The 26713-nt window shown below is 45.0% G+C and overlaps 1 protein-coding gene and 1 pseudogene across 1 annotated transcript in view; both read right to left on the bottom strand.

The window, feature by feature from the left end:
* The window catches only part of LOC142574307 (chymotrypsin-like elastase family member 2A), a 31647-nt gene extending 15436 nt beyond the window's left edge, over nucleotides 1-16211 (bottom strand). The window contains exons 1-2 of the mRNA XM_075683427.1: nucleotides 16112-16211; nucleotides 2315-2504 (exon numbers count right to left, since the gene is read on the bottom strand). Coding sequence (XP_075539542.1) covers nucleotides 2315-2504; nucleotides 16112-16172 — 251 coding nt within the window. The 5' untranslated portion in view covers nucleotides 16173-16211. The remainder of the gene's footprint in view (nucleotides 1-2314; nucleotides 2505-16111) is intronic.
* Nucleotides 16212-22441: 6230 nt separating this feature from the next.
* The window catches only part of LOC142576503 (chymotrypsinogen A-like), a 46795-nt pseudogene continuing 42523 nt past the window's right edge, over nucleotides 22442-26713 (bottom strand).

Here is a 26713-nt window from a genome sequence, read left to right as displayed (position 1 = left end):
ATGCATGATTTGATAGTGCAAAAGAAAAATAGTTGTTTCTGATTCGATGCCTTTGTGCCATTAGTCCTTTGATATTGGTCAAAAGTTTTCGGGCTGCACCCACTTTACCTGTCTGTCACGCGACGTCACAAAACCGCAAAAACTCACGCGTCAAAGTGACGTGTAGGCGTTAAAGATACATTAATATGCCGAACAAAAGGGACTTTTCCTCTGAATAGTCGCAAGCTGCTCCGTTCAGAAAGGAATAAAAGATGGCTGCCACCCATCGCTCATGCACTGGCTACTCGCACTTTCCGGGGATCATGGGCTTATTTGCGTATAATAACACTTCTTGCGTGGCCGTGTAACGTTTTCGAGCACTTTCGGTACGTTTACGACCTCGTTCTGCCAATTCTTCTTTGCTGAGGGTCAGTTTTAGCGTAATTATTAGGCTTCCGTTGCATGCCGCCGCGATTTTCGACCAACCACCTCAAGCTAAGTAAAGGAAAGCGGACCAATCGTAGACGCTGGCACCACCCTCTTCATTCGATTATCAATTTTCAGTGCAGTGACTAGGCCCCATTGAATCCATCTCCACTTGAGCGTGCTCCTCGCCTCGTGGTCGCCAAATACATGAGACAAGCTGCTCAGAGTAGGCAATGTTATTCGTTTTTCAAGCAAACTAATGTGACCTCCTATGAACGAGGAGAGCGTTTGATTGGTCTGTTCAGACAACCCTGCGGGTCAACCCGATGCTTGCGTTGGCGGTTACGCAAATTTGAGGTCAGGAGATTGGAATAAAAACACATTGGAATAGTTTTGCGTTATAGGGCCCCTGTTCACGGTTTCTTCAAAATTTCTTGCGAGCACATAAAGTGGCAACTGACTGCGTTGAATGAAAAAGTAGCACGTTCTGCTTTTACTTCGCTCAACTAAAGCGTTCTATGAAACGTATATGTGTCATAATCAACTTCACACATTCCGAGGCAGTTAACATTCCTGTTACCATGCCTGCACAGAAAAGTACATGAGCGAGAATATTCCTGCCGGTTAAACAATTACTAACACCAATGCTCGGCAAGAAAACTATAAGGGAACAAAAAGTAAATGAAGCAGATGCCTACATCACTATAGTTTATGAAAGCGCCTGGCTGAACAAAGTACACTGCGCGATATGATACACCAGCAAGCTATTTAAAATTACGGGAACCAAAGCAATCGTCTACTCGTCGAGAGCGAAGAGGTCGACCTGGGTGAAATGTTTCGATAACCGGTATACTATCAGTCACCTTTACCCAACCGTACTTTCTTAACCAAGTCGCTCTCCGATGCGGGTCGTCTACTTTTTTTCCACAAACGATGAAATCACATATTGCCAGCTTTCCACCGGGATGACACGCGTAACAGTACGCAACAAAAGCCCGTCGGCAGCCGTCATTTTTCATTTTCGGGCTTTTGCGCGCCGACATTACGACAATTTGAGAACTACGAGGCATTGAGCGCATGCCGTGGTAACGTCGCTTTCAATGCAATGCACACGATCTTTTCAAAATGTAATTAAACAAAATTTAACATTGTCGCCCGATGGCTGCCGTGATCGTACTCAGCAAACCCGACACGCTCATTGGTTAGTGATCGCTCGCCGAACTGTTTACAGATGCGTTATATGCGCGTAACGTAGAGTGCGCACGAAAACACTCAACAGAGACTCTCACTCCAAATATGAATCTGGATCGACTGTTTCTCGGCGGGGCCGCTAGGTGGTGAGCATTCAGTTGGAGTCGCCAATAGCATCGAAAACTTCATTAAGAAGAGCTCCTTCCCCGAGAGTATCTGATCCTTGATTTGCTTTGGATAAATTAATTGACAGGAGTGACTTTAACTACCGTTTCATACTTTATTACCGATATGAGCTTGTTAAGAAAAGGTGACGAAAATTTCTGGGTGTGTTTCCTGCGCACTCTACGTTACGCGCATATAACGCACCTGTAAACAGTTCGGCGAGCGATCACTAACCAATGAGCGTGTCGGGTTTTCCGACTACTATCACGGCAGCCATCGGGCGACAATGTTAAATTTCGTTTAATTACATTTTGAAAAGATAGTGTACATTGCATTGAAAGCGACGTTATTTGGCAAATGACTTCTTGCCGATGCAGAATTCTCTCCGCGGAAATGCTCAAGATGGCGGCGACAACAGTTGTGGCTTCGAACCTATATTTTGGAACAAATATCCCACGGAGTTTAAACTTTTCCTCAATGGCATCTCGGCGTGCAGATGTAAGGCACAAGCGAAACTAGGTAGCAATGTGAAGTAAAGAAAACGGCAACTTACTCCACGCAGTGCGCCGCCGTGAGGATGTGTTGGTTCGTGATGAGCGCGCCTCCGCAGAACCGTTCGGGCCGGAACCTAGAACTGGTGTGAATGGCGACATTCCAAGGCCACCGTACCGGAGTGACTTCTTTGGAAGTGGAGACGCCGGCATAGTGCCTTGTTGTCACAGAGGCAGTTCCACACATTGGATCTGTCGGGTATTAAATAATCGAACAGCCAATACTTTATTATTAGCAACGTAGCTACATCTGCTCAATGCCAACTTTTTGCAAACGGCGCATCACAGAGATCCCTCATCTCGCTTTTACGTCACTGTGCCGTAGCGTATTCACGAGCGTTAATTTTCCAAACCCCGTGGCAGCGTCTGCCACCTCGCCCGTAACACGGTAGCGTTTCGGTCGATGGTGGTGTGCCTTCAGTATTCTCTACGGGCACTCGTCACAGCGCGCTCAATTTTGGTCATGCTAAAATGCACTACGGAACATTGGTGCCAAGTCGAAGTCATGGATAAAAAAAGTGCTACATGTAGCGGAGGGAAGCACAGTCCCCCCTTCCCCCCCCCTTTTTTTTTCTTTGTCAATTGCATCTAACAGCGACAGGGAACCCTAATTTCAGTCGGTAGAAACACAGCATACATTTCGATCGGATTTAGAGCGCGGAACCCCGCTGCTTAATATTGACGATTTAATCCCGATCGATGCTTCGGCGGAAGTACGTGGGCGGAAGTGAGCGCCAGGTTGCTTCTGCTTAAGGTCGCCTGGTGCCCTGTCCACAGACACCTGCTCCTTTACGTAAAAAAAGAAAGGCAGCCTTTTAAAACAACAACATTGCTATCCGTAAAAATATATATAGGCAAACCAAAGTGTTTCAGCAATGCGAACAGGGGGCTTCAGAGTGCGAGACAGCAGTTAAATTCACTGGCGAAAAAAAAAGCAGTGACCTAAAAATCGGTCGGAAGGTCAAAATTCCCTCGTTTGGTTGCTATGTAACTATGAACGACAATAAAACGGAATGAATGCACCCATAGAAAAGCGGTGCAAACTGGCCGAGATGAGTGGAAATGAATTTAGGCGCTGTCGTTTTCTTTGGAAATTTTATTACAAGAATGATCACTACAACCACATGGGAGCTGTTGAAGGCAGCACGACACGTGATTGAAAATGATTGAGGAACTAGGTGCCCCTTTCTTTCTTACGCTTCTAGAGAGAGAGAAGAAGGCGAAGGAAAGACTGGGAGGTTAACTAGAGATTTTCTCTGGTTCGCTACCTTGTATCGGGGAAAGGAAGGCGATTCATGACAGAAAAATAACACAAAAAGGGGAAAAAAGCTCAAAAACACACACATACAATACAAAACTGATCCTGTGGGTGCTTTCACGCAGTCTACGAAGGCGTTAGTGTTACACAGCTTCAACGTCCCACTAACGCATTCTACGTCACGCAGTGTTGTCACAATTTCTCGCAAAATCCGAGCTTTTTTAAGAGCACAGCCGTGCCTTCATTGCTGCTCGCACTGATTTTCGTGCAGGCTACTTTCTAAGAATGTTGTTTTCAGTTAGGGGGCGCTTTTCCAGTTCGTCTAGCGTGGCTAAGAGCGCTGCTCTTTGCGGGTTGAAACGGGTGCACTCACAAAGAAGGTGCTGCTTCGCTACACACACAGAAGCCACAAAGTGGGCTGCTGGCCATTTCGATAAGAAAGGAGTACGCATTTGAAAATGCTGCTCTAAGTCTTAGACGGACTAGATGGGGGCAGTCACGGAGCTGTAAATTAGGGCCTAGGATATAAAAGCGTGCAATTGTGAATTCAGATGAATTCCATTCAACCAATGTTAGGTTTCGCGCAAGAGTGGAAAGTTTTTTTTCTCTGCGTCGGCTCTCGAAGAGCAACGACAAGGCAGTCTACGCCGTCACGGGCAGATCGGGCAGCTGCGCCCGCTTGATCGTTGCCATGTATGCCACAGTGACTAGACAACTAATGTTATATTATATCGTGTCCTTCATCAACTACTCGATGGTGGACTTGTCTAATCGCTGCGACGAGCTGCTCATGTGATTCATGGCGCAGTGCTGGGAGTGAACTCTGAAGGGCTGCTTTAGTATGATAGAAGATGGACCATGGATTGGGTGGTTCCTCTTTAATAAATTGAAGAGCCGTACGGAGGATTACCTGTTCAACAGTTGCCGTTGATGATACATGGGATGTATTTAGCTGTCCTTTGATGGATCTCGCTGCAATAACCACCACGGCAGCCGAACCGTAGGAGTGACTGAGCCATAGATGTAAACACGCGCACGGACACTGTGCACCTCGTCTAAAAGTACTATTGTGGCCTGTTTAAGGGCAATCAACGACATGCAAGTTTTCTTCGTCATCCATGGGATGGTGACGCCTATTTCCGCTTTGTGCAGGTGCCATAAACGGGAGGACGGTCTTGCTGCCGGCACGTAGTTCGATGGCAACGAGGTACGATTAATAGAAATTATACGATTGAAAGTTCTGCGTCGCCTTTCGGGGCTTAAGGAAGCAGCATGGGGAGCCGGTGGTCTAGCAACGTGCCGAATATGAGCCCTGAGAACTATGACAATCGTTGCCGCTATAGAGGCACACTTCCGAAGACCGACACACGTCCTTAGAACTTTAGCTTGGAAGTCCCCGGAGTACACGTAGGTTTGTTTTGAAACTGTTGCCTAGCACATGGAGACTGTATCTTGCGAAACCGAGTAACAAGGCATTGTAAAGCTGCAGTATTGACCACACCGATGTGCGCCATAGCTTTCCAGCGAGAAATTTCAGGAGGTGCGTTATTGTCGGTAACATTCTCTTTAGGTATGAAACTTGCGGGCTCTATGATAGGTTGCGATCAATAATTACCCCTTAGAGGCGATGTTTCCTCGCGTTTGCAATTGCTTGCCCATTGGCACTTAAAATCTAAGTCCTCATTGCCTTCAGCGAGAACATAACAAGGCTAATTTCTCTGAAGACAGCTCTAAATTCTGTTTTCGTCAGTACAATAATGTTTAAGTAGCTTTTGAAGCCTAGCTCGTCCCTGCTGTCGTGTTATAGCAGATGTACAGATGGAGATGCAATCAGCTTAGATTGGTACTTGAACTGCGTTGGCCAAGCATCGGACAAGGCCAACGAGCACTAGGTTGAATAGTGTCCGGTCTTGCAGTATTCCACGAGATGTTTGGTGGTGAGTCGTGGCACCATCCTCGGTCATCACGAAGAAATGTTTCTCGCTCAAATAACTGTATAGCCTCTGAAACGTACTGTTACCGATTGCGGCTTCAATCAGAGCTTCTATAATGGCGCAATAAGCTATATTAACGTAGGCGCCTTTTATGTCAAGGAACAATGCTGCAGTGAGTCGTTTCCGGTATTTTTGATGCTAAATAAAGACGGCCAAATCGATGTCAATACGTGCTATATAAGAGTATCTATCCGAGCAGGAAAAAATCCTGCTAATACACGCAAAGTGCCTCGAGTGGCTACTCGCGTGGAAACCTTGTGTGTATTTGCGCGGTTCTTTCAGGCTTCCACAAACACTTTTACGCTTTTATGTAGCACCTACTTAGCAACACAAAGCTTTACAGAGAGTTTTTCATGTTGCTCTACGATTTTCTCATTGTCACTTTTCATGTAAGTATGATAATTAGGAAGATCATTATTTAATTCAGAATAATCATATAATTTGGCGGACTGCAATAAAATAAGCTATCTCCAAGCGACGAAAAACGAGATTACCTTGGTTCTGTGCAGCTACGTAGCATTAGCATATTTCTAAAGTTAGGCCCAAGTTAAATGAAATACCCTATGTACCTGTACTTCAACTTAAACCTTTAACATCAAGAAGTATTAAATGACTCCGTTTGTTCATTTGTAAGGCGGCCTATTGTATTATACATTGTCCAAAGCTTCTTGATCATGTGCAATTTTCTGTGCCACAAAAGCATGCCAGGCAACATTCCACATTTTTTGCCAGGCCTTGCTGCCCAATGCCTCGGCTTGAGAAAAATATGCATGTAATAATATAGCAGTATCACGCTTGTATGGCCAGGTTGTAGAGTTCATTTCCTATGTATTTTATATATGTAAACGATCATGTTCTATGATTACCTCACTTTTTCTCCACGTCAGCGTTTTCTGTCTACCTAGTCGTTCTTGAATCTTACATTGTTTGGTCTCACATTTGTCTTCTTTGTATAATTTTTCTGGCGCATAACTTTTTAAGTGCACTAGCATGAAGATTCCATAGCTGTTCCTGGTCACTATAATAAACATTTATTTGATGTATAATAATAATAATAATAATAATAATAATAATAATAATAATAATAATAATAATAATAATAATAATAATAATAATAATAATAATAATAATAATAATATAATTATTATATTTTCGCACCACACTATAACGTCGTCCAAAGTGACCGGCACTTCATTGGCCTTAAACAAAGATGTGGTGGCATACTGATTGCTGATGACAGTTCACTGAGATTTGTTAGGCGCAAAGACATAGAAAGTGTGCAGGAGTCGATTTGGTTTGAAGTCAGCCTAGCGCGTTGTGGAATATTGATATTCGGACCTTTCCATGTACCGTGGAGTGTTTCTCCTGTCTTGTTTGAGGCCTTCACTTCTATTGGAAGTGCCTTATATTCGCATAGCAAGCCCAGAGTTATCCTTGGCTATTTTAATACACCTGGAATAGTTTTGTACACGCTTAGATATTAATATTACAATGATTACGTAGAGAACAAATGCAACCGTTTGTTGAACTTTGCGTAATTCTGTTCATTTCAGCTACATAACTCGATCGCCAATTCCTGTGGCAACATCTTAGCCATTTGCCTCTCGAAAGGTCCGAGTTATACATGTCTCCCCTTCTGACATTTGCCCTTGTGAGTTCTGACAAGTTTCCCCCGTCAGGCACTAGAGCTAACTGCCTATATGTCCCCCCTAAGGCACAGATTCCCCAGTGGCATTAATGAATTCTGTCGATTTGCCTTAAAGCGCGGTGATTATCTTTATTTATATGATTTCTTGTACACCACCGACTGGCAACTGGTCACAGGCAAAGCCAATGTTGATGTCTAAGTAAGTCAATTAATGAAGCTTGTTTTCAACAATATGCACAAATTAAATCCACAGTAAAGTCCTAAACGCTCTAAATACCGCCCCCCGCTTTTGATCTGCGCTTATAAATGTCATAAAGTGTAAAGATCGCACGCAGCGTAAATCCACAAGTCCTGTGCCTAATGAGTGGAGAGAAGAATTCAATTTTTTTTCACCTCTCTGCAAACGCGTCTATAAGCTGAATAAACACTCATATATTGCATTCTTGCAAAAGCGCACCTCCGACTAGCCCGTGGAATTTTGGAAGTTCATCTGTTAGCGTTCAAATAAAAGTGGAGATCGAGTGTTTTCGCCTGCTTGACTGTAGAGGTGTACAAGTCCAAGCTGTCCCGGAAGCTGCCAATTTCTCATCTTTGTATAAAGTTTCAGGTTTCAACGCTGGTGTCAGTCAGCAGCACGAGATGGTTCCTGCATCTAGTGATATGTTGTTTGATGAATTGCTATTCAGAGAATGCCTTAAGAGCTTGAAGCTTTCCCTATCCTGCTGCCCTAAATGGCATCGCCTCCACAATTCCAAAAACTTACGGAAGTAAATTTGTCCCAGTACTGACATCTATATCTGACAAGTCTTTGACTACTTCCACCTTCCCTCACACGTGGAAAACTGCTCGTGTATTTCCTGTTTTATTCTAGCTGTAAAACCGATGTTTCCAATTATCATCTGATTTCTATTCTCTATGCCTCGTCTACGATTTTTGAGCTTGCTCTTTACAGCATATTGTCTTCTACTGTGAAGAACTCACTCATTACGAATCAGCATAAATTTTTCACCGGCCGCTTCACTGTCCCAAATCTCGCAAGTTTCATGACACAGATCTCCGCACCGGTACATCACAGGGCGTTGACCTGAGCAAATATTTTGATGTAGTCTACCACTCACTGCTTCTGATCAAGCTTACGCACTGCGGTGTTGACTCGTCAGTTGTCAAGCTCTTCCGCAGCTACCTACTTGATAGATCACGTTATGTTAGCGTCAATGGCTCAACGTGTTCTTTTTACATGCCAACTAGCGTCGTCCCTCAATGGTCAGTATTAGGACCACTACTTTTAAAAATTTTAATCACTGACGTTCATTACGCTATTCTGAACTCTTCTTTCCTTCTATATACTGATGACATAAAAATTTTAAAGAAAATTCGCACTGTTCTTGAATGTCGCACCCGGCAGTTGGACCTACTTTTCTTTTCTAAAAGGTGCAATTATAATTATTTCTTCTCGAATGCACGTAAGGCCAAAGTCATAAATTTCACACGCACAGCAGCAAGCATTTCTTTTTCTTATCCTTTAGATCCTGTACGGGGCTGTAAGGGATGTCAGATCAGTTATCTTGGTGTATTATTTTATGCAACCCTACACTTTTCTGCTCACACTAAACGCGTTTCTATGCGGGGTATGCGCTCTCGTTGCTTTGTTTACAAAATATTGAGGGAACTCAAGTCTACTACACAGTTCAGCAAATTGTACACAACTATCTCTCTTCCTCAACTTTAATATCCGTCGGCCGTCTGGAATGGCTGTTCCAGATCCAACAGTGACATTTTAGATAGAGTGCCAAAGATGTTTCTAAGCATATATCATCACCCTTTTGCAAACAGTCACATTGAACCTTGTTATAACGCTGTTGAATTATTGTCATTGCCCTTACTTCGTTCCAGACATAATCGCGCTGAATTTCTGTTTTCATCATAGTATAAACCCCGAATTCTTCTGTTGTATAATTCCGCGCAAGATCACCAGAGAACCTAGACCATTCCATGCTCCTGCCTGTCATCACCACACTCAACCGTCCATAGAATACACAGACTTCGTAGCGCTTATTTTTCTCATTTTTGTATATTTCTTAACTCGATACCATTAATATTTGCCGAGCTTTGCGTTGTCGTATCATAGTTTCACATATTGTTCAACTGCCCTTTTCGACCTTCTTCCTTGGTAAACTTACCACGCGCTTCGTTCTATGTACCGCTGTTTACTCACGTTTCTTGAATGTGACAGCTGGATTTTTTTTTCCGCAGGCACTTTTTATCACGTTGCGAAAAAAAAAGGTATTGCTTAATAGGCTTGAAGTAAATAAATGTCTGTATCAGAGGCTTCCTTCGATTTCTTGCATCTACTCCATCGAGAGTTTTTCTTCATATTTATAATTTCTGTAGTTGAGCATCATTCTTGAATATTGTGGCAGTTCTTATCGAAATAAATATTTTTTACTGATTTCACAAAGTGACCAACAATGTAGTATATGTTTTTCTTGCAGGTCCCTATAGTGGGCCAGTCAAAGTTTCAACCTTCTCCCGAAATTAACTGAGACACTGCGTATATATTCGCTTGATATTTTTTGTTGGCTTTCTTTATTTGGAACAGCGCAAAAGAGTATTTTCACCACGTAGAAGCAAGCGTGCTCACACCTTGTGGTAGTTCAGTGGTTATGGCTCTGGACGGCTGAGCTCGATGTCTAGGGCTCGATTCCGGCTGCGGCAACCGCATTTTGATGGGGGCGAAATGCAAAAACGCTCATGTAGGTAGATTTATGTGCGCACCTTAAGGAATCCCGGATGTTCGGAATGAATCCGAACTTAACCCACGATAGTGTCCCGCATAATCTGATTGTGCTTTCGGCACGCAAAACAGAAAATTTTCGTGAAATGAGGCAAGCTTGTCCCCAAAACGTTTCTTCTTGCCCTAGTTCCGTGTACTACGCACACCACGAAAGGAATTTGCACCCCAGAAAAGCGAAGCGCCGTTAGTCGGTTGAGGAATAAAACGAAAAAAAAGAAATAAATAATGAAGGAGGGATAGAGTGAAACAGAACGTAAGGGAGGAGGAGTAGAAAAGCGCAGCCGCTGAAGGCGCGACGGGCTCCTGGCTCTTATCGCTTAATCAGTGTCGGGGAAGCCCGTTCGATCGAGTGGAGGAGCGTTGCAGGCGCGACATGGGCCTGCATTGCAAAACGAGCCAAGTTCACTGGGGAGCCTTAAGTGGCCTATTAACTTCTCCGTGTCAAGCGGTATTTCCTAGAACGGCTATTAGGTCAGCAGCTGCTCGGTGTCTGCCACGCGCTTGGGTATTAGCAAAACCGACGCGTTGTAAGCAATGCCTACTGGCATAATGTTGCACAGCGTTCGCTCACATCTATCGAGTGCCTGTTAATTTTTCCTCAACGACGCAAAGGCGCGTCTTAATTGATGACTTGGTTCACTCGTATCGATCGAGTGCTAACAGGCACTTGATCGAGTGCCAATTGTCTCAAGTGAAGAGTGTACGGCTGATACGCACATAAAAAGCGTGGACCACACTGCAAGTGCTGACCAATAGACGCTCGTAATTGCGTCGACCATGGGAAAACTTATGATTTGGGTGGATTCGATAGGACATGTCCTACAGGTCACGGACACGGAGATTATTCATCGTGTCTGCCCCGGTGATGTTGGCGTCAGGGTTTGGTGTGGGACAGCAACCAACCGCGTTCCGAAGTCTTCGAATGGGATTCATGATATCTTCTGTTGCTTTGCTCTTACTTTATTCGTGCGTAATATATACTCAAGGGTGTCTTTAATCACACAGCTTCCTGTTGCCATTGTATGCCGAGTTCCTGTGCTATAGTTTCCGTGAGAATGTATATTTCCTGCAAACCAGTTCTGCGGAATCTCGCAAGGAAGTATGATGAAAGGGAATAATTACCCCCCGTTGTTGAACAACAGGACAAAGTTAGTTTGCCTCAAATGCTAAGCGTTATTTCTGAGAAACTTGTATGAGATTGTTCTGCAGCTTCGTGCTTTATTTGGGGGAATGTAAATATTTTCCCTGCCATGTATATTTCCGCCGGTAAACAATAAAAATAACAGCGGTGAACAACAGGGGGCCGAAGACAGGGAAATGGTCTTTATAGCTGCAGAGAGACGCATATCTTGTGCTAATTCTCTCGGCGTTCGACGAATGCTGGTGTTGCTCTCAAAAACTGAGCGCCATATGCGTAATCTTCCGCCGCAATTATATACAGAAACTGCATAGCAATGAGAAAGGAAAGAACAAATAAAGGCAGAATCAGTGCTCATAAATAATTTGAAGCATAAAAATTTAGATAAGGATGAGTTGTTCGTGCTTAGGCGATCAATACTATGGCAATTTCGCTCATAATCTTCGTCTTCCTCATATATATTTATTCAGACATGCCCATGGACGTTTTGCTACACTTGTGGCATTATAAAGCCCATGATTCCAGAGATGTGTGCTTGCATGTTTATTGTTAATTGGAGGTTTCTATATTATGGTGCATGGCATAATTGTGGTGGTATCAATGTGTTTATTGGTTTCTAAGCATTTTTTTCTTTATCACAATGATTACATTGAGTTATTGTTTGATAGCATGTGTACTTGCGATCCAACAGACATGTTCGAATCTGTCTGTAGTGAGTCTTTCGTCAAGTGGTTACTTAAGTGCTTTAAAACTAATTGCGATGCGTGCGATTGCCGTTGTTTTTACCTATGAAACGTAGAAACAAATTCACTGTTTGTGTTTATACACCGTACTGCTCGCAACTTTATTGCGACGGAATGTTTAAGGTGTTGGCGCTAGAACTTCACAAGTTTTGCCGAAATGCATATCGCAGTTTATTAGAGGGCACGCAGTGAAACGGCCTCGAAGTGTTGTCACGCGGACGAAGGTGATGCTTCTCTACAGAAATATCGGGAGGATAGATGTGTGATAAAAGAAGCATTACGCGAAACTGGGCTATTAGGAACTGGGCCATTAAGAGCTCAGCTCTTAATGGCCCAGTTCCTGCGGTGGGAGTCGGCGGCGGCGGCGGCCGCGTAACCGAGCGAACGAACACAGTAGCGAAAGATGAAAGATGAAAGATGAAAAATGCGAGCCGTGAATCTGGAGACCAATGATAGCGACGCCTTCATCGATATTCACGCGGGAAACTGGCTTCTGACCGCTCGAAACTGACTACTCGATGCGTACTTGTATCTGGCCTCAGCCATTTCGCTCGTTTCGTACTATCATCTGCTCGCGCCAGCTCCCGCTCAAGCTTGTTTGGTTTACTAGTTTTCATCTCGTTCGCACTTGTTTCGATGGTCATGGTTTGCGATTGTTTTGTAATCTGATTGTATGCGCGGCACGAGTTGTGTAGTACTTCCTGGAAGCCAAGCGCCACCATCGATTACACTGGAACCTTCGAAGACTCAAGTATAAAAGCCGACGCGCTTGTCACGCAGGTCACATTTTCGACAATTGCCGACTCTGCTGTAGGTTTCACGCAAATTCATGGCCTTAGTATATCGCGAGTTGAAAAGACGTATAGAGCTGCGCTGAAATTTTTCATAAGGTAGTATCGTAATAGTCGGTGAATTTTTTTTTTGTCCTTTCATTCCTATTGCATGGCCCAATGGATGCTCGCACGGGGCAACGTGGTATCGCGCGCTCGTGCTACACGACGGGAGGCGTGTGCCTATTCGTCGAGACAGTAGCGGCAGCCACGGTCAGCAAAGATTGCCAGGGTTCAAAAGGAAACCTTTGCTTCAAAAATGACCCTGCAACAAGTTTTGATTGAACACATCCTTTGGGTTGGTTTTCAAACAACATAGCATATCTCCGTAAGCCAATGCTAGAAGAGATTTAACTTGTGGAAAATAGTTCGGAGGATGTTTGTGTTATAAGGTGTTCGTGCTTGTTTGCCAATTGTTCGCGAACGCAGTTTCCAAGTGCAACCCGAGCAGGCATAAGTGTAGCAAGCGTTACTGCAAGTGATGTTGATGAAATCGAAAGAGCAGATTCCTGCGTGTGCCATGCGTTCACGCCATGCTTATGTAATCGATAATGTAGGACGATAGAAAAGTTCTACAAAATAATTTCTGGGGCATTGGCCAGCCACGATATGGCTATGAGGCCCGCCGTAGCTTGGCAATCCCGGTTAACTTTGACCACCTGGGGCACTTTAACGTTCACCCAATGCACGTTACAACAGCTTAGCTCCGCTCGCTGACGACCGCACTTCGATCGAAGTCAAATGCGAAAATTCTCGTGTGCTGAGATTTATGTGCACGTTAACGAACTTCAGATGATCAAAATCAATCTCAGTCCTCCATTACGGCATGCCTCATGATGAGATCATGGCTCAGACGCATAAAACCCCAGAGTTTCAAGCTATGCTTGGGGACATTATTCGATCACACAAAAAGATAAGCATGCATATCACCTTGCGCCTTACCCCCGCGGAGAGTAGCAAATAACTTCACACTGAGCAATGAAATATTCTTTCTGATAAGGCAGATAAAGCTTTCCTTTCACTCCAGAACTCAGCAAAAGCACACATAATGCACCCGTGTCGAGTACATCCGGAACCACTGTGGTTGAATAGAAACGGTACCCGAACGTGCACCGCGATGACACTTCTGCACGTCTTTAGTTTCTCAACAATTCGCCAGGTGGAGATGCGTTGTTTCTGGAGCTTATAGAAGCGGTTCACAGGCTTTCGCCGCTCCGCGAAAGGACCGAAAACGTTTTAGGGTTCGAGATTACCTATAATTATAGTAGTACGTAGACGATTTCTGCCGGCCTTGCACGCGAAATGAGGTTTGTCAGGCCGCATGTCGCTCAGGAATGTTGCAAATGGCAGAAGGGGATCGACACCACAGACACCCCAGTAACGCGTAGAACGTTCGAATACGGTCAAGCCCGATCAGAATAGAATCCTCGATTGCGATTGACTACCTTCTGCAGCTATCGTAAAGGAGCCAATCGCGATCGAGATATTTGATGCCGACCTTGCTTGATTGCTATGAAAACGCCCGGTGTGACTGCGGAATGCGACAATTCGCCGATAGTTTTTGAACGACGCACCTTTATTTTTTCAGAAGCGTCAAATTTTGTGCACTTGAGTGTAGAGTAGAAGAAAAAGAAATGTTTAGTATGCACGTCATTGTGGCTAGCATTAAGGTTATTGGCAAACTTAAGCTAGGTTATGCAAGGGCTTCTTGTAAACGGCTTGGTTTTGCACTGCCAGGACTTTTTGATTGTTGAGGCAGGGCTAAATGCATTGAATGCTACCTTTCCACACAAAGTAAACGGAACCTATAGGCTATTTTGATTGTAATCGCTATAGTATCAACGAAACGCCGGTGACGGCAAGCGACGTGAGTACAGGCACCATTATCAAGACGGCGGCGCCTATACAGACCCAGAGAGGGGCCTTAAGAATGGCGACTGGCCGCTCTCGGCGAGTATGATATAACACTCCTGGACCAATGTTTTCAGCCAACTTCTCTAACTCTGCTACTTGAGACGAAATGAAACGACGTGTAACGTGCGCGAAGCCCCGCCATGCGTGATGGTCAATGTAGCCGTGGAACAATGTCCCTCAATGGTGGTTTTACCTGCAAACTACCACGGCAACAAAAGAGACCTACTAAAGAAAAACAAGACTACCGACTATTTTCTCATTGATCTGTGTCTTTTGCCGTTGTATTTTTTTCTCTTATTCTTCGCATGCTGCAAGACCCCTGAACTGTGATTTGATTGCTAAGAGCTTCTATACTATTATCGCAGCCATAAAATATCCCACGTGGCTAAAACGTGGACTTTCCAGGCAATCATTAGTGAATCATAGTGAGTTGGTCAGACCAAACTGCTTGGCTAAGTGTAAATTTGAAGTTACAAAGTGTGTTTCAAGTTTGAATCTAGTGTGATAATTTAACGACGATGTTGAAATGGACAGAATGCGGAGGTTATTGCAGGAACGCCGTGCAGGGGCCTGCTCTTGTGAATGCACAAACTGCCCGCTTCACACGCAAGAAATTATGGCTTGAAGAGGAATAAAGGTTTTCAAGCGGGATGCACATATTCACAAATACATTTTGAGAGAAGTAGTGTGACAACCTAATTCTAGCTCTTGTAAAACACTTTAAATGGACACAAGGCACGCCATAGTATAAACTAAGCCAGCCCATTGGTACCCTCTGTTTCCTAACACGACGACTTGAATTCTTTACGCGCACGATCCAGTTGATGTCTTCAGCATGGCAGCCCATTTCACATCAAACGCGAAAATGTTGTTAGATAAGTTGTGTAAATTAGGAAAAGATAATGTTGCGCCAAAGTCGTAGGAATAAATAAATAAATAAATAAAATAAAAGCCTTGGTTTCATGGCATCGGTTGCTAAGCTCGTTGTAAGCTTGGAAGGGACTGAACACCTAGAACATCCCATTATTCGCTTACTTCGTTTCATTAAAAACAACTCGAAACGTTTAATTAAGCATGTCAGCGCATATACACTGAATCTATTGTTCTCGGCGACCACGAAACTGTTACACTCAACGGGGTAGGCGAATGGAACTATGCATTGCCATCTTCATCGTGAAACGCTTCGCGGAAATATATCCGCAGACACAAAGAGACGAATCATATTGAGAGCGCTGAGCGTAAATAAAAAAAGGAAATGCGAACTTAAATTACCCCTTGAGCCAATCTACGTGCACTTCCTCGGAGAAGCTAAAACCACACTACTGGCTCATCACCGGCGAAGAGAGAGAGAAGCTTCGGACCATTCCTCGAACAACGTATACCTTTAGAAATAGCTGCCCACTCATAACGGCCGACGTTGACCGTTAAGAGCTCTGCGGTTCAATCTCACAACAACAGCGGAGTACCCCTCTTTGCTTACCGTTACTGGTGTAGGCCACTGTGGTGACGACGGCCATGATAAAGTTCAAGCCGGCTTCCATCACGCCCGACTAGATATGGGCGCATGTTCCTCGGCAGAACGGGCCACTTATGTTATTTCTCATGCCCGCCAGCGAAACTCCTCTCGCCACCCGTGCGCCACGCCGGCGACGACCTTGAGAAACGGGCCTCTGCGATGGCTCAAGTATTGCAGCACGTGGTTGCTAGCAGCCTGCCTCTCATTTTTTTTTCTATATCAACTGCTTCGCCCCTCCCAGCAATCAGAACTGGCCGCTCAGTGGCTGGTAATGAGGAGTCAGTGAGCTCTATCCGATAGTCTTCAATTCATATTTTTTAACGGTTCTATATATTAGCTTCCGGGGCGAAATGGTCGGGGTACCGAATAACCGATTCCTGTGGCTCAGCGACGCCATCACCATTGCCACCTGCATTCAACGGCAATGTAAAATTAGCGATGCCGGGCGCAATGATCGTATTTCCTCGTTTCTTTCTTAGCTGGTCGGAGCGCAATCGGCACTGGTGTTTACCTTGGTCAAAGGCAAATTGCTGTAGTCGAGCGACATCGCCTTCGAGTTTCGTTTGTTTGTTCTGTCTGGGTCATGCGAGGAATGTTTATGCTCGCGTCTGTCGACGTTCTCTAGCCATGAATCACCAGCTGCTGACGGCTGGGCTCCCGGCGTACCACGAACCTTGGTTCCACTGCCTGTATGCTATGGTATTGTGCGCACCCTTACTCTTCTTTCGAATACGGCGTTTTGCGGGTTTCGCGGCAACGACGTGAGCAACCCAGCTCCTTCCGTTAAACACTAGTATACGTGCAGGCCTACAAAGACGTCATAGTTGCAACTATGCGCTTGCGCCCACTGGCCGCCGGTCGCCTTCAAATTCCTTACTACTTCCTCATGTAAGGAAACCGTAAGCTGCAGCAATCGTTCACCGAGCGTCAGGAGTGGAGTGCGTTGCATTTTTTTCACGCCCAGCTGGAGCTTCAGTGATCGAGCAAGAAATAATGCGATTGCGTCAGTGTTAATAGCCGTCATTCGTCGGTTTAAGCAACCGTGCACACGCAAAGAACTACGAATTGAACAATTTAGCCATTCTCATAAAACGTATTGGTGTCAGCAGTTATGTAATAGTGGCCTGAATCCGATCATTACTGAGCAATACTTCACTCGATCGAACCGTTAGTTGCTGAGCAATGGGGTGATAGATATAGAATAATGAAAAGAAGCCATATGAAAATTCGTTTCGTGAGCTTCCTTCGGTCGCAGGCTAACTCCATTACACACTACGGACCTTTCAAATACGCGTAGCGTGTTTAAACAAAAATAATCACTTTACGTGCGCAACAAGGCAGCGCCCTCTGCAGTGCGCTTGCTCTGAATTTATTTCGCTCCCGCGGCTTAGGTACGCTGCTCGAAGGTTCGTCATTTGGCAAGTTTCATGCGCGTAGTGCTTCCAGTACGCGAAAGTGTAGCATTGTCAAACATGGCCCAGCCAACAGCGGCAGTTTGAGCATGAATTGTAGTCGCGGCTAAGCTTCGCTGGTCATCAATAATAGCTTTCATTTTTTTCTCGACGTACCTGAATCACCAGTCCTGGGCGCCAAGTCTATTTCGGCATATTTCATTTCGCTGGTTTTGGCGTCCTTACATCACACGAAATGTGTCGCCCTATAAAAACGACGCGTTCTTTACAAATGTATTGCCTTAGCGTTGAAGGCCAGACACTGCGATGCACTCTTAGTTCTTTATGGTTTAATTCTCCTATGCAAAACTATGCCTTCGAGAAATGCTTTTACAGCAGTATACCTGAATTTCTACCCTTGCGCGTACGCCTACGAATTGGAATCGTTGTTCCTTGGTTCTCCGTCGGATTATATATTGCTTGTGCTTTTTTATAAAAAAGTTTAGGTAGCAGTCAGCATTAGTACTGTTGTGTGCTTACTTTTTGTCAACCTCCAGTCGCGCGGCGCCAATACACTTTCTCTGCCTTCAAGCTACTTCCACTATAAGCTACCGTGAAATGCTTACAGTTAGCATACATAAGGCCCAGTACGCTACTCTAAATTATAACCAGTGTCCGTATTGGCAGAAAGAATTACCCAAGCAAAAGCTGTCGTCAAGTGGAACTACCAGTCAATCGTGCAGTCAGATATACATTGGGAAGCTGTGAGCAGTGCTTTAGAGCTCGAAACGTTGCTGGAGACTGGATACGCAGCCCATGTGCGCGGTGTTGCATAGGGTTTTCTCGGGCGCATTTATTTCAGTGACCGCCCAGATGAGCTGCTAAAGAAATAACGCGCTGCCGAGCAGCAAGTACTTAAGAAAACTCCGCATACGAAATCAAGAAACTGGCGTTCGCGAGAATTGCTTGTCATTAGCTTACCTCACTCGCTCTTCTGTCCGCTTTCACGATTCGTTGCAACTTCTCCTTAAAAATTTCTCTATGCCGCATGAAATTCTTAGTGAGTATTAGCGCTGCTCATCATTCTTCGCTTTCCGCAATTCTTTCTAGAAAGGCATTGCCCTCTGTATCCCTGTATTGTTCCTTCGCTTTCATCGGCAATTTGTGAAGTTCCGGAATATCGCTGAAGAGCGCGGTTCGTCGTCTGGTCGTCACTGTGAAAGCTGCAATCGTACGAAGAAACAGATAACGAAGCCACAGTAGTAACAGCGGAAGTCTCTTGTTAGGTTGAATGGAGTTGCACAAATTATTTACATCGGTACATGTATCAATTATCTACAGAGATGGCAAGCCATCTTTTTGTCTACTTTCATTCCCCTTCACTTATTGCTTCTATGTTTGCATTAAACGTAACAAGTAACTTCTCCCGTCATTTCTCCAGCTTCGTTGTCTGTTACCTCAATGGTTGTGACTAACAAAAAATACAGCTCCTATGGCATTCTTATTCTTCTTGTTCGTTGCATGGCGAGGGCATCGAGTTTGCAGTATTGATGTTATAAAGTAGCGTACGAGGCTTTGTCCGCCAGCTACTTGCTGCTAAGATCATGTAATACCTGACGCTTGCGTTAAATAGACGTTACAGGTCGGGCGCCTTAGCTGTTAGCGACGTTGGCTAACATTCGAAGAGCTAATGTAACACAAAGTAAAATACGCATTCAGGTCGGCCGTAGCATGTCCGACGCCCCAGTGAAGCCGTGCATGCGTAATGGGGGGGGGGGGAGGGGGGGGGAGGTTGGGCTTTCACCTGTTGCATGTTGTATTTTTGTTCTCCTTCGTTTCCGCTTACCTAGGTAATTATACGTTTCAATTGAACATAAAGTTTGAGCACGCCTATATTTACTTCGTCTTTGTCTGTTTCTTCGAATTGTTGTGACTAAGAACAAATTTAGGAGTCCGGTACGTCTTATTCTTCTCGCCGACTGGCAAAGTTTGGCCGTAGAGGAGTGGCCCGAAGAGAAGTGGAGTGGCGTAATTGGCTCACTTAGAACGCTAGAGATAACGTTTTATTCGAATTTTGTTATATGCGTATTTATTTCCGTCATAAAAAAAATCTGCACTGCACTTATTTCAAACTGACTGTGTCACATTCGCATGTTTTTTTTTTTTTTTTTTTTTTTTGCAGCAATAGCATGCGGTATAGGATGAAGCTACTGTGGAGTGTCCTCGCCGATATCTTTTGTTTGTTTGTTTGTTTCTTTTCTGCAGTATTGGCAATCTGTGCGTTCGCCGGCGAACGTATTCCGGCTAATGGCCAAAAGATAAGTTACCCGTTATGGAATAATTATTGGACGGATTGATTACAAGTTGTAAACATGGGCGAAAAGTGCAATTTGGCGCTTGCTTCTCCAGATTGTTGCGTAAATATATGACGATGCCGCTTCTAGACGAAACATATTTTTTGGAAGTCGTGCGCAACGTGCCCTGCTGGAAAAGTTGGGAAACCAACAACGCGTCTTTTTATGTTTTCAATAAAGCGTAAACATGGCATATCCTCCTTCTGCAACAGATGATATTGGTTTCACACTCTGAAGGATATGTAGATCTGACGTGCGCAACTTGCAAGCGAAGCTGGGGGCTAAAGGTTCTAACGAAGTGGTCACGTGTTCTTAGATTATGGCGCACATATGCCTACATCATTTTTTCCCCAGAGGTAATGTACGGAAGAATTAGGCTCGCTTAACGTAGGGAGAAACCTTTGTATAGGAGTTCCATGTGGCCTGCTCGAACTATGGGCTCGTGGAATATAGTGCTGTACCATGAAGTGTACAGAATTCATTGAAACGATAAAGGACTCGTACAATAGGGCTCTTTGAAAAATAAAATATAACCTCCACCATTTTAGACTCAAATAGATATGTTACTTTTTAAGACGCAGGAAGGGTTGCCATTACGGCACTTAAGAAAATACAAGTAATACATGCAATATGTTTTATTTTTTACAGGGCTTCATATACGTAGATTTGAACCTGGCCCGCTTTGTTTTAAATGCATCAGCGAAAAATTAGTGCACCAACAAAATGAACTTCGTGCAAGGTCAAGTTTTTATACCGTCCATACACCGGTTACTGGTACAGATCAGTTAACTACTCGATATTCTGCTGCATTAGATAATATCTAACAAGGTTAAAAATGTCCTTGACGCGCCTTGCATTATTTCTTTCTCGTGAATTTTCTCGTATTAGTGGGATGAATGGTTGCACAATAAATAAAAGGTCACTTCCAAGAGCCGGATGACTAAGCCATGAAATTCAACTTAAGGAGTATAGCTGTTGTTAAACGTGCTGCAAAAAAAGAAGAAAAAGTGACCTTATCTCACAGTGCGCTCACGTAGCAGGAAGAGGCGTGGGCAAGCCTACCACAGAACACCTAGGGGGAATCCCGAACGGCTTGACAATTTTCTGACACGCCTCCGAGTCCTGACATTTATGGCAGCCCGTCCCAGGCAGAGTGAACTTGAGTCCGTTTGAGTATGTCCTGTTACCTGTTATCTTGGTGGATAAAAAAAGTTCTTGGAGTGTTTTTGTGCGTGCGTGAGTGGGTGCGTGTGTTTGTGTTATTGAGTTATCTTTTTTGTGAGGCTACACAACATTGCCTAAACAGATTCATCTTTATCCGCAATTTGGAGAAAGGTAAGCCATGAGAGAATTGAATTACGCATTGAGAAGATAAATTAGCACCTGTAAAACCTGGAACAAACTGAATTCTCTAAAGGGTCGCAAATATAAACAAACAAGTAGACGAGGCGTCGCAGGCATCGTACATGACCCACTTTCTTTTCCTTGGGAACCTTTTATAATTTTACATATATGTAAGCGAATGTATAGCAGTCTTCTTCATTTCAAAGGTAGTTAAGATTATTCTACAAAAACCAAAGTGACCTGGCACAGTAGATTCTCATTATGATCACGCATCTTTGCCACCTTAGGACACTCTTTACAGAAATGTTACCATCGTAACTCTAGATGACAAGGTGTGCTGTCTTTTATCGGGAATTGTAATCCAAATGTTTTTCCCTTACCTGAAGTTGGTTTATTGGTGAGAAGCCTCTGTATTTTGGTAATGGGTTGAAACAGGGATAAAACTGAAGGATATAATCACATTCCAATCTAGTCTATAATACTGATTGGATTGTTACGAACGCGAAATAGACAGTACATAATTTTATTTTAATAAGAAATGCTGGTAAATGCTGGTCGCAGTATCTACATCTACATGAGCGAAATAACCATCTCATTATGTTTCCGATTATAAAAAGTGCTTTTTTTTGCATAAATGCACAGTAGAAGCTGGAACATCACGTGACTGCTGACATGTTGACGCGGTGGTCGAAACTGACAGATTGCTTTTTCATCTGTCTGAAGATGCAAGTGCCTCTGGTAAATCAGGATGAATTTTCTCAAATGCCTCCGGCCAAATCTCATTCAACCTCGTTCGTACAGTTTCGCATGTAACTAACGTCATATCTCGAGTAACAATGTTACCCGTTACCTTCCTAATTTTCAGAAAGAGTGAAGACAATCTGCAAGGGGTCACAAGAGGATATATACACAACACCGAATCGAGGTCATTTACTTCATCTGAGGGCCTAACTCATATTTCCTTCATAAGCAAGACAGTTACACGATGTACGACAAGCATTGCCTTCCCTCTAATTGCTTTCCTACAGCTGAAACATTACTCGTTGAAGTGAAGTGATTGCCCTCAAATTAAGCATTCGTATTAGACGTAAAATCACCGCATGACATTCTGGAACAGGTCGGCTGCAGCAAATCGTGCCGTCTATTCGCTCTCCTAAAATCTATGAGAATCGTTTTCGGGTAATCCCACGCGAAATGACGGTAAAGTTGTTTCACATTTATTGAGTGTAGCCAAGATAGAATGCCGCCGCTCTATGAAGAGCGGCGTCACGTTAGAGTGCAGATTCGACGAATCTCTTTCCGCGGAGTCTTCGGATCCATGTACGGCAGGATGAAGTTGTCTATGTAGTGAGACACCTTCGAAAATATCAGTGGGTACTCCACCGCATCGCCACACGTCCAGGGTCCGCCACTCACGAGGCCAAACAGTGTCCAAGTGCCGTTGCTTCGGTGCACTACTGGGCCACCACTGTCACCCTGTGCAGGAATGAAAACATTACCGAGTGTAATTATTTCTTTCCTTTTTTTGTCACAGCACCGCGCGAATGAATCGTGTCGCTAACCACAACTTGTCATTCAGCCCCACGGATTCCCGTTGTTGCTGAAACAACTGTACCTTCTCTCTCTGATGTGACTGCACAACAGCTTGAGTTTCTTAACAATTATTTTACCCGCCGCGGTGGCCTAGCGGCTATGTAGTGCTGCGCGGCTGAGCACGAGGTCGAGAAATAATATCCCGGCCGCGTACGGCGGCACTTCGATGGGGCGAAATGCCGAAAAAGTCCGTGTCCCGTGCTGTGGGGGACGTTAAAGATGTACAGGTCAGGCAGCCAAAATTCATCCCGAGTCCCCCACTATTGCGTGCCTCATATTCAAATAGTGGTTTTCGCGCGTAATACACCAAACATTAAATTTAACCTTTTATGTAACTAGACAGTGTTTGTTCTGTTTCTTTTCGTATGGTTCTATGTAGTTTTCTACGTTTTTGTGTTCTTTCATATTTTTTAACCAAGGCTCCTGTTGAAAGTTCTGACTTGCGAAACCAAGTCTGCATTGATCTGTAATCCACTCACTCACTCACTCATCACTCACTCACTCACTCACTCACTCACTCACTCACTCACTCACTCACTCACTCACTCACTCACTCACTCACTCACTCACTCACTCACTCACTCACTCACTCACTCACTCACTCACTCAGTGAGTGTTGTAACAGTCATAAGCTAAAACTGAAATGCGTGCTTTTCTTTTCTTATTAAAGATACTGCGACCCATAGCTCTGGCCCAAACAGGGGGTACTACATACAACAGAAGTGCACGTTTGTCTGACAAGTTGCCTACAGAACACATTAACAGAGCATCTTATTCTAAAGCAGTCATACGGCTTCTGTGTCGGTAATCCCTGCGGGAAAAATTTTGATGAGCACAAAAAAGAAATGCTGTTTTCCCTTTTTGTTGGCGACTTCCCAACAACAACCATATGCGAGAAATCGTCAGCGCATCTCTACGGGACTGCACGGTAGTCGAGGCTGAAGAAGCGGCCGTCGCTCTAGCGGCAGCGGAGGGCTATCGGACTAGGCGATCTTTAACAATCCTAACCGACTCCCAAACAGCATGCCGAAACTACATGTTCGGTAGAATAGGTCACAGAGCGCTCCGCATACTCCGCCCTGAAGATCCCCACACACAAAACCCAGAAAAAGAACAACCAATTAGACACACGATAATGTGGACGCCGGGTCACACGGACGTGGAAGGCAACCGTGAGGTCGACAGGGTAGCTCGAGGATACACTGCATACCCAGCACCCTCCGCCAATGACCTCGAGGAAACCGAACCAGTCCCCAGAGAATACTCGGCTATCCTAAACCACTATAAGGGCAGCAGGAAGCGGTACCCCTCGCTGCATAGCTCTCTCACTAGAGAGGACTCCGTAGCTTGGAGGCTGCTACAGACGGGTGCATATCCGAACTTAAACACCCTCAGCAAAATACAACCCACACAGTACACTGACAAATGCCCATGGTGCCAGGAAACACCCACGCTCTACCATATAACGTGGGCCTGCCAGAAAACAAGTGCGGCGCCAATAATACCAAACCCGAGTGCGGAGCAATGGGAAGGAATGCTCTCCAGCGACCGTCAGGACGTCCAACTAGGGCTGATCCGACGGGCCCAGCTGGCAGCGGCATCCAGCGGAGCCCTGGACTAGGGGCAGACGGTCATTGCCAAGAAGATGGAAGACACCATGTGACTCCGGGAAATTCATAAAGCTTTCTAGAGCTCAATAAACGTTTTTCCTCCTCCTCCTCCTCCTCTACGTTTACCCGTTCGTCTACTCTGTCCGTTTAAATTTAAGCATGCTACTCCTATTGCATGCCTGGCTCACTGGATTTTGTTATTTGCACCGCAATGTCCTTAAGACTTGGCGAGGCCACAAGAGGTTGTTCCCGCCTTTGACATTTTCTTCTGCCATTCTGCAGAAGTGCTACCACAGTGGCAACTGAAATGTGTGTTGTGTATGTTTCTGAACCCGTAGATGGTGCATTTAAGTCGTTACTAAGCGCCCCTTAATTTCCTGTGGTCACGCGTTCGAACGTCGCGGTCGTACTTTCGAGATCGACCGCTCGCATAATGTGCTGCACCACGTACTGCCACAGGCACAAAGCTTTTTTTTTGTATGAAGCTTCATCTATGTGCCAACTTTGAAAACGCTTCTCTGATCCTGCATCTTTGATACAATGGTTTCGATGCACTATTCAAAGACGGCACTGGCAAATAATATTCAAGCCTCTATACTTCCTCCCAGTTAGGAAATGTTACCGACAAGGAGTTCAAGTACATTTAAACATTATTACACAGGGACAGTTTTGACGGCGATATATAAACCCAGACAGAGCAGTCCGAATATTACCTACATAATAATAAAGGCATCAATGTCGCTCAGGAGATGCGTACATCGTGGGGATAAAGAACATCATTTTTAAATGACATCGGTTGTATGCCCTCTAGTAGGAGTAAATCTGGGTACCGATTGGGCTAAGTGTACTGCTCTGGACCCGCGAACGTATTTGAAGAGGGCCACCTGTGGCGAATACGCTATTGCGATGTGAAAACAAAAATTTTGTTGGACAAATTTTAGCTCCGCATATATAAACACCTCTGCAGCCCGATTTTTTTATTCTGGTTGCACTGGCAACACATTAAGCCACCTTCACCGTTACGTATCAGGAAGGAGAACGCCTTAGCTGTATTATCTCAGGGTCCAAATATGGAATATAATTTGTTTGAATATAATTTGTCCGCATAACGCAGCAATACGGGGCGTGAAATTTTCTGGACACTAGGCTTCTGGCATACATTATTGTATGGATGCGAAATCGTTTATACGGTTTAATGCGTGCTTCAAGGAACTTGGTTGAGAGAGGGAGAGAGAGAGAATAAACATTTTTATTAGGTAAATGCAGCTTTGGAGAGGCGTCCTCATTCCAGAATGCCTTGAGCTCGGGCCGCGTCCTGGGCCCTCGCAATCAGCCGTTGCTGATCCTCGAGGTCGGAGCTGGCCAAGGCTCTCTCCCAAAGCTCGTTAGTGGGGTAAGGGTTCGGAGGATTTAATGGTGCCGCTCTGCAACCCCCTACTATGTGCCTGAGGGACCCGGGCTCTGCGCAGAAGCGGGCGACATTGCGGAGAGAATTTTGTAGGGTGTATGAGGTGATTTCTCGTTGGGTGGGGGAATGTATTAACCTGTAGAGCTCGGAGGAATCGCTCCTGCTCTCTAGGTAGTGACTTGTGTAGGGGTGCATATGTTCTGCGGGTTAGCTTGTAGTGTTGTGTGATGTCTTGGTAAGAGACTAGAGGGTGCATGCGCTCGGGTTCAGATTCCTCGGCGTCGGCTCGGTGGGTCAGATGTCGAGCCACGTGGTTGGCGACCTCGTTGCCAGGAATGCCTTGATGAGCTGGCGCCCAGATGATCATGCCTGATCTCGTTTGCGGCTTTTGATTGATGATACGGAGCGTAGTGGTATGAATTCTGCCGCTAGCAAACTTGCGGCACGCCTGTTGGGAGTCGGTCACTATGACTTCAACCTCTGTTTGGGAGAGCGCGAGGGCTATGGCCGCTTCCTCGGCTTCGAGGGGATTGTTTCGTGTGAGCGAAATGCTGCTCCGATGTTCTGTTTTCACGACTACGGTGGCTGTTGTGGCCGTGCGTCTGGACTAAGAAGCCGCGTCCGTGTAGGCTGTAGAGGGTAAAGTTCCGTAGCGCTTGTGTATGGCCAGGGCGCGGGCCTCCCTTCGCTCTGCGTGGTGCACTGGGTGCATATTGCGAGGTAGACGACGTACGGTGATGTTGCTCCGGATGGCATGGGGTAAGCTCACAGTCTGAGGCGGCGGATGGCTCAGAGGGGCAGAGAGCCCCAGGCGTAAGAGAATGGACGTCCCTGCTTCCGTAATCACCAGCCTTGTTCGCTGACTG

Source organism: Dermacentor variabilis, chromosome 3, assembly GCF_050947875.1.
Source record: "Dermacentor variabilis isolate Ectoservices chromosome 3, ASM5094787v1, whole genome shotgun sequence".
NCBI classification, from domain to species: domain Eukaryota; kingdom Metazoa; phylum Arthropoda; class Arachnida; order Ixodida; family Ixodidae; genus Dermacentor; species Dermacentor variabilis.
This window is presented reverse-complemented; position numbering and strand designations above follow the sequence as displayed.